Source organism: Lycium barbarum, chromosome 12 (assembly GCF_019175385.1).
Source record: "Lycium barbarum isolate Lr01 chromosome 12, ASM1917538v2, whole genome shotgun sequence".
Lineage (NCBI taxonomy): Eukaryota > Viridiplantae > Streptophyta > Magnoliopsida > Solanales > Solanaceae > Lycium > Lycium barbarum.
The window spans coordinates 97,503,768-97,511,015 of NC_083348.1; the positions used below are offsets into that span (position 1 = coordinate 97,503,768).

The following is a 7,248-nucleotide window of genomic DNA, read 5'->3' on the forward strand; positions in this document are numbered from 1 at the left end:
TTTTAAAGAATCACTATAATGGAAGTATTTATTCTTATACCAAATTTTGAGTAAAAATGATTCTAGTGTATGTACTTAGCCTATGGGCTCCCTCGGTTTTAATCGACAGAGTCTGTCAGTCTTTGTGTTTCGAGACACTATCTTCTGACATTATCAAGTCTTTAGGTTTTTCCTTATAACCAACTGACGTCCGTCGGTTTTGTCCCGAGTTATTTGGTCTTTTTCTTTAGTAATGTGTGCCTCTAAATGTGAGTTCTCGCTAATTATTTTTCATAGTTCTCATCAAATCTAACAAACAGGGTTATGAATATTTGTCAGAGACTAAAAGTGTTAACTTTTGGCGAACTTAAAGGACCAAAACTATTAAGTGCATACTGAAGGGACTATTTTTAACCAACCCTCATAGTTAAGGGATCATTTTTGTTAACTTGTGGCAAACTTAAAGGACCAAAACGGTTAAATGCATAGTTAAGGGACTATTTTGAACCTACTCCCATAGTTAAGAGACCATTTACGTCCTTTTCTAGACATAAATTATCTTATTTTTCCAATTCTACCCCTTAGACAATAAAGTACTCTCTCCGTCCCATAATAAGTGTCACTCTAGCCAAAAACACGCATATTACGAAAGCAATAATGTAATATGAAGTTTACCAAATTACCCTTATATAATAAAAATAAATTACTTTCCTCTTGATTAAAGCATGCACAAGTAGTGAATCTTTTGACATTGGGAATCTAACAATACTAAGTTACTATGTGGCTTTTTTCCAATCATCATTTAGATGTTACTTTAACTTGTCTTTTTTTCTAAGGATAAAATTGGAAAAAACTAGCCAATTTATGTCTTGGTTTCCTAAGGTGACACTTATTATGGGATAAATTTTTTGGCTAAGGTGACACTTATTATGGGACGGAGGGAGACGTATAAATGATGATTGGAAAAGTCACATAGTAACTTGGTATTATTGGATTCTCAGTGTCAAAAGGTTACTTCTTGTGTGTGCTCTAATAAAAAGGTAAAACTAATTTATTTTTATTATATAGGGATAATTTGGTAAACTTCACATTATATTATTGATTTCTTAATATGCGTGTTTTTGAATAAGGTGACACTTATTATGAAACGGAAGGAGTACTACCACTATCCTATTTTTGGATTGCTTCACAATATTTGATGCGACTAGGTAATATTGTTTTATAAAAGTTTCAATATATATATATTTAAGTATTTTTATTCTCAAAACAACTTCAACTTCTCATTTTATATTCAATGACAAATTCTTGTATTCACATAAATTAATGTTATGAATTATAATATGTTTGAGACCATAAGTATCAAAAGTTTTATAGTCGCACAATATTTTATCAAGATCACAAATTTTAAAATTCTTCATGTCTTTCTTAAACTTTGTGCCAATTAAATTATGCCACGACTCATGAATTGAAACTGAGAGTGCTATCAGTATTATGCTTTATTTTTTGGTTTCCAACTTTTTACGTTAAGCCTCTTTAGTTGCGAATTGCTTGAGGAAAAAAAAATGATAAGTTCGCTAGGAAGGAAAGAAAAATATTATTGAGCTGGGAAAATATAATTTCCGGCGAAGGAAGGACCATTCGTATCAACCAAATTAGCTCAGCTCATATGAAAACCAAAAAAAAAACATTGGTAGACAGTTTTACAATTCATACAGAGCTGGGATCTAGTAGCTCAATTGGTTGGTTACATGACTTTTACCTTGTTGGTGAGAATTCGAATCTCCACGTTGTAATCCCTTCTCTCATTTTCCCTTCTCCTACTCCATATATAATAAAACAATTAAAAAAAATAAAATTCATACAGAAGTTATTTAGGGAAAGTACTTAAATACATAAGTTACTTCCAAAATTTATTCGAAAGTACACTTTTTTTTCTGTCACATCATCACTTAGTGACACTAATTCCACTTTTCACAAGAATAGAGAATAAGAAGTAGTATAACTAAATTAAAGTGTATAACTAACTTTTTCGGATAAATTTTAAAAACAATTTATGTATTTTCTTTGTAAAGTCAGAACAAAGCTATAAGTAGTTGATTTATTAGATTGCATAGTTCTATTGATTGCGATACATAATAAGCACTCCATTGTATTATATTGAAGATGGTCTTAGCCAGTGAGAACAATTATTACTACTACTATTCGTCCATAATAATTGCGCGTCTATTACAACGGAAAAAAAAAAAAAGTCAAATCAATCGCATGTGACTTTACCCAAAAAAGAAGACTTAAAAGGAACCTTCTTATCATGTACTGTAACAAGAAAAATAAACTTATATACATCCATAATTTAACATATTTTACACTATTATATATTTTAGTCCATAATACAGATTAGTTGCTATTGTGTTAAATTTGCAATTGTTCTCGGAAATAAACTCAACAAAATAGGAGGTGGGGGTAGGGTAGCTTCTTCCCTGCGTCGTTGTCAATTTAATTCTCTTCCCTATAACGGCTAGAAAAACGAGATAGGCCCTGTCTTATTAAAACAAAACGTAGTGTAGATTTTTCCATACAAAACGCCATGCTTTGTTCTTTTTTTATCCCCCCATATAGTACTAGTCAGAGTATTAAACAGAATTGGGCAATGGTCAGTACAAATGGATATAAACAAATGAACGACGCAGCTAACTTTACAGCAACAATTGGATTCACGCGAATGCCGTTAGGAGTTTCCTGGAAGCGCATTATATCAATCATTATTTACACCTACTGTTCCATTCTACATATACATTACTCGTAATAAATATATACCTACTATGTCTTATTTTCTCCTTTTTACCTCTTTGGATCCAGTTCTTTTACTATTCGGTGAGTGTATTTGAGGTTTGTGGGTTCAGAATTTTAAGACAGGACAATGACCTCAAGTTAATGTATAACAACCGCCAAACTAATGAACAAGTACTGGTAATTAATATATTGAAATAAATATATTAAACAGTCGAATGTTTTGTTTTAGAGCAGACGTTGCATTTTTTATTTTTTTCAATTACTAATTTTATGTTTTGTTTTTTAAAAATAAAAACCTACACATAGGAAAAAGAAAAAAAGAAAAAAAAGCTTACGAGTTAAGCCTAGGAAAAAACTAATACAGGAGTGAGCTATATTATTTTATTGTTTAAAAAAGAGAGCATATATATAGCAAAATAGGAACTAGCGTAAAAAATGAAACATGTGGGTCTCGAACCCACATCTCGGGGAAACAAAGGGCCTTACAAGCCGCGCCTCAAACCACTAAATCTTCAGCTTGCATTTGTATGTAGGTTCGGATGCAAATAAATATATAAACTTACTAGATTTTCTAGTACAAATATAAGGTCTACGCAAAAGTTACTGAGTTCGGCTGAACCCCCAATTACACTGTAGCTCCGCCCCTGGTTGTCTATTTCTTTCCTTCATTGTATTTAGCTATCTTTTGCTCGATTCCAACGTAATCAAACCAAAAGTATTTAAGCCAGGCCAACTGTGAGAATGATAGTTCTTTTTCTTAACCATCTCATATTCAGAATTTTCTCATTCGAATAATTCAGACTTTTATTGTGTAGGACTTATTTAAGAAGAAAATATTGGATATTAAAAAAGAAAAATTAATCCAATTTATCGTAATCGATTAATTAACATGTTGCTTAACCGTATTCTGAAACATGAAGAAAAAAATCATTAGCGAGATTTTTTTGATTATTTTAGGGCTTGAATCCAAAATCTAAGTTAAAAATGGACACTAATCCATCCCACCATATATTTCATTGTAGAATAGTATTGGTGGGTGCTTTACCCTCCCGCTTCACGAGCTTTGAATATGAAATTGTCTTTGTTAAGGAGCGTTTTATGTGCCGATATAAATTTAAGTTTGGTCGAGTTTTAATGTGAGTACCGGATGAGTAGAAAAAAAAAAGATGATGACATTCAGACAGTTTTTGTAGAACTTTTCGATGAACATTTTTGTGAAGTTTCTCGAGAAAAAATTTCAGCAAAAATAAGACTCATTGTTGACTATAAGAAATTTTATTTCACAACAAAAATTGTTGTGTGATAATTAAGATATCTTCACCTTCAACACAATTTCAAATTTGTGTCTAAAAAGAAAAAGCTTCTTCATTGGGAACTTCTTCTGCTTTCCCCTTTAATGAATCTAAATTAATTGGACCCAAATAAGTACTTGAATAACATGAGAAACCAAAAATTAATTGTTTCATTTTCAAAAAGATTTCTTAAGTCAGGAAAAATAATTTGAAGCAAAAGTAGCTCCACCGTAAGGGTCCTACCTTTGTCGGTGGAATGAGAGTCCAGCTAACCAATTTCTTGTAGTTTTCTTTTCCACAATCATCGCTTACGCGTAGGGTCTTGGTTTGCTCGTGACCCAATGGGTCCCATATCTAGCCATGTTCCAGCTGTGAGCTTTGCCCTCAATCGAAGACACCAAATCACACCTCCAGGCTCCAGCTAAAGAAATCACCTATACTCCGCACAACCCAAAACACCTGACGTGGGTGAGCCCATTACCTAATCACATGGCCTATTGGGCCCACATTTTGCTAAGTCCAGCCTGTTTAATTGCCACACCAACATGGTTAATTTTGTATTTTTTTGCATGGCCCCACCCAGATGTCGACCCTCCTCTAGCCGTTATGCCTTTGTTCCACATCTTAACTTTGCCTACTTATATGCACTTGACTTCACTCTCTTTAAGCCACAATTACACGCTTTCCTCTTCTCATTACTCTCTTTTTTACTCTATATTCTCTTGATTTTATTACAAAGAATAGAAGCCATGGATAGGAAATGTTTATGTTTAATATCAATTTTGTGCATTGTAGTGGCCGGTGTCACGGGTCAGACACCAGCAGCAGCACCAGCCAAAGCACCCGTAGGTGCTAAGGCTAGTACTCCACCAGCTGCTGCCCCCACTAAGCCCAAAACTCCTGCTCCTGCTGCAGCACCAGCCTCGGCCCCACCAACAGCTGTTTCAGCTGCTCCAGTAACCGCACCAGCTGCTGCTCCCACTACACCTGTTGTTAAAGCACCAGTATCAGCACCACCAGCTAAAACACCAACAAGTTCCCCACCTGCTAAAGCACCCGCTAGTTCTCCACCAGTGCAATCTCCACCAGCACCAGCTCCAGTGGCAGCAACACCACCAGCTGTTGCTTCTGCTCCACCGGCTGCAGTTCCAGTTGCAGCACCTGTTGCTGCAGAGACAGTACCAGCACCAGCTCCTAGCAAGAGCAAGGGAAAGAAGAAGGGAAAGAAACACAATGCATCTTCACCAGCACCTTCTCCTGATATGATGAGCCCACCTGCACCTCCTACTGAAGCTCCTGGACCTAATGGACTTGACTCTGACTCTCCCAGCCCATCTCTTAACGATGAGGTACATAATCTCATAAAATTCTCTCTTTTTTCTTAAAGTTTTAATCTTCTTTTTGCTGTCTAATATATGATGGATCTTTAGTGCGCATCCAGATCTAGTAATATATGCAACGAATTCATAATCTAGTAGGAGTATTAGCTTATCTGCATTTCCGTAATTCGGGATAAATAGGATTTACGCTAATTGTATACCGAGGCGGAGCTAAAGTTTGGTTTGCCAAAATTCAATAGCTCGGGTACATTTTATATTTATGTTAAGAAATTTATGTAATATGTATATACTCGTATAAATTATTTAAAACCTTGTAAGCTATTTGTAGAATTTAGAATTCATAAACTGAAATTTATGAATCCGGCTTTGATTAAATAATTTAACGGGTAATAAAGTTCCATCTTTATATTAATTAGTTGTTATAGATAAGCATATAGGTGCATTAGAGAAAATTGACAATTTACTGCTGCATACTAATTGTATGAATATGGTGCCGTAACGTATGTTTGCATTGTCGGTGGCAAGTGATGTAAGTCAATTAGATTATCAGAAGACATTTACGTTTTACAGCTGCAAAATATGGTCTTTTTCAAGGTCGCCTATGTCAGTTGTGCATGATGATGACATATGAAGATGCAACTTTAGTTTTTTTCAGCATGGTACCCTTCACAGACTTGCACATTGACTTGATTTCAATTTTCAAGTGCCTGTTAAGTATTTCTGTATTAGGCAACCCAGTGCACAATAGCTTATGGTGTCGGTGGAAAGTCATAAATAATGCATAGATCTGTTGAGGTTTATAATAGCTGACTTCCACGGTGACAGCCAAAGGTTCTTCTGATCTTCTTTAATTGTAGTGTTCACTTCAGACCAAACAGTAATATAGATTCGACAAAGAAACATTAAAGGTCACTAAGCACGAGGCAGCACAATGGTAGGGTCGGGTCAATCAATGTACATACTGGTCATTTACAGTACTAAAATGGATCCGATTTATATAAAACTTTAATATTATCATTCAAAAATATGTTGTCGATCTGATTCTTTATATTTTGAAGAACTGGAAATAAAGATTTTAACATATTGTGGATCTAATGCAGAGTGGAGCAGAGAAATTGAAGATGCTCGGAAGTTTGGTAGCTGGATGTGCTGTGATGAGCTGGCTCTTGTTCTAGAGAAGCTGTCATTTCATTTTTTTAAACATATATTGTCCAGTATTTTATCATTTTGATATTCACATGTATAATTTATCTTTTGGTTATTTCTGGTGCTTTATGGGTCCCCATTTAGATCCGCTTAGATTTGGCCACATTGGCTCCTTTTTATATTCTTTCGTGGAGTGAAGGGTAGAGATTTGTACTAGTCTTCACTACTTTACTCCTTTTGGACTATATTTTCTTCATCTCCCCCACTTTCTTCTATTATATAAATTTCATTTGTTTATTTGTCGATTTCTGATGTCTCCATCTGATTACTGCCTCCATTAATGCACTTGGACATGATTATTTGTTTATCAATTAACTATTTATCCAGTCTTATCACTTTACGGTTTCCAAATTTCAACTTTGAAATAGTAGTTAACCACAGCAGCAATCATCTAAGTCATTCGAGTTTGGTTCACTTTTACTTTTCAATTTTAAACTTTTCACGTTTTCAAGAAATAATAAGTTAGTGCATAATTTATCAATGTATTCATATTAATCGATGCATATTCTTATTGAATTTTAAAAATAATTTGAAGTGAGTAATTAATATTATGAATAAAATAAAATAAAAAAATTATCTTATTTGATATGCTAAGTAAAAGTGAAAATTTGTTTTTTAAATATTGGACAAGTAAAGTGAAC

At 34.1% G+C, this 7,248-nt stretch overlaps 1 protein-coding gene across 1 annotated transcript; it reads left to right on the plus strand.

Moving 5' to 3' along the window:
- Positions 1-4,715: 4,715 nt before the first annotated feature.
- On the plus strand, positions 4,716-6,852 carry LOC132621669 (lysine-rich arabinogalactan protein 18). The gene is made up of 2 exons (XM_060336009.1): positions 4,716-5,410; positions 6,502-6,852. The coding sequence occupies exons 1-2, from the start codon at positions 4,811-4,813 to the stop codon at positions 6,574-6,576; spliced, it is 675 nt and encodes a 224-aa protein (XP_060191992.1). The 5' UTR covers positions 4,716-4,810; the 3' UTR covers positions 6,577-6,852.
- Positions 6,853-7,248: the final 396 nt, after the last annotated feature.